The sequence below is a fragment of the Sinocyclocheilus grahami genome, unplaced genomic scaffold (assembly GCF_001515645.1).
Source record: "Sinocyclocheilus grahami isolate Dianchi unplaced genomic scaffold, SAMN03320097.WGS_v1.1 scaffold16338.1, whole genome shotgun sequence".
Lineage (NCBI taxonomy): Eukaryota > Metazoa > Chordata > Actinopteri > Cypriniformes > Cyprinidae > Sinocyclocheilus > Sinocyclocheilus grahami.
This window is the reverse complement of record NW_015516103.1, coordinates 4,089-4,969: the sequence shown is the minus strand read 5'-3', so window position 1 is coordinate 4,969 and position 881 is coordinate 4,089. Positions and strand designations below refer to the sequence as shown.

Below are 881 nucleotides of genomic sequence, written 5' to 3'. Positions count from 1 at the left end.
TCTATCTATCTATCTATCTATGAATACCAAGATATAATGCAAATTCTAACCAATTAAAGTGTTGATTGATATAGCCTATACAGCAAGTAGCCTAATATAGTTTAAGTGCATTTTTTCAGCTGCTTTAACCTAATTCTGATTTTATGACAAAATAACAATTTCTATCCTTACGAATTTGAATGTAATATTTTAACCAGTAGGCGATGTTAAGTTTCCCACATGATAGGAACTTGAAAATGCACTGCAAAACAGGAATGTTTTTCTAAAGTAGGCCTTGATTTCGTCACATTCCACAAGTTCCTTTTTAAATGACATGCTTGCCATATAACACAGATATAATAACGATTATAAACATACTCCTGAAAAATCAATTAGCGTTTAATTATTGATGATTTGAGGCTCCTCCCGCTTCATTTCCTCTGTTCCACAGGTGCCGTGGTTGCTCTGCTGAAGCGAACAGCTCTGAGGAGACGCCGGTTACAGCTCATATATCCGCTTCAACTCTTGTCACTCTTTCATTGGGACTTCCCGCCGTGTCTCCACACTCATTTTCTTCCGAGCTCCCTTATTTCGTCGAACAAATGACTTTTATTTGTCTTTCTGTTATTTGATAGACTCTCTCTGCCGTGCGTTTTGGCAGTAAGTGAGGGCTTTTGGAGAGGATGGCGGCTATCAAGGCGCTTCAGCAGTGGTGTAAGAAGCAGTGCGAGGGATACAGAGATGTGACCATCAGCAACATGAGCACCTCTTTCAGAGATGGACTGGCCTTCTGCGCTCTCATCCACACGTTCAGACCGGACCTCATGTAAGAGTCGTTTATCTCTAAATTGTCACTGATTAGGATACAGAATTTGTTCAATACTTTTTTGTTGTTGTTGTTG

The 881-nt window shown here is 39.7% G+C and overlaps 1 protein-coding gene across 1 annotated transcript in view; it reads left to right on the top strand.

Moving 5' to 3' along the window:
• Positions 1-425: 425 nt before the first annotated feature.
• LOC107579298 (MICAL-like protein 2) overlaps positions 426-881 on the top strand; it is a 4,327-nt gene continuing 3,871 nt past the window's right edge. The window contains exon 1 of the mRNA XM_016265143.1: positions 426-805. Within this exon, the coding sequence (XP_016120629.1) occupies positions 663-805 (143 nt within the window). The 5' untranslated portion in view covers positions 426-662. The remainder of the gene's footprint in view (positions 806-881) is intronic.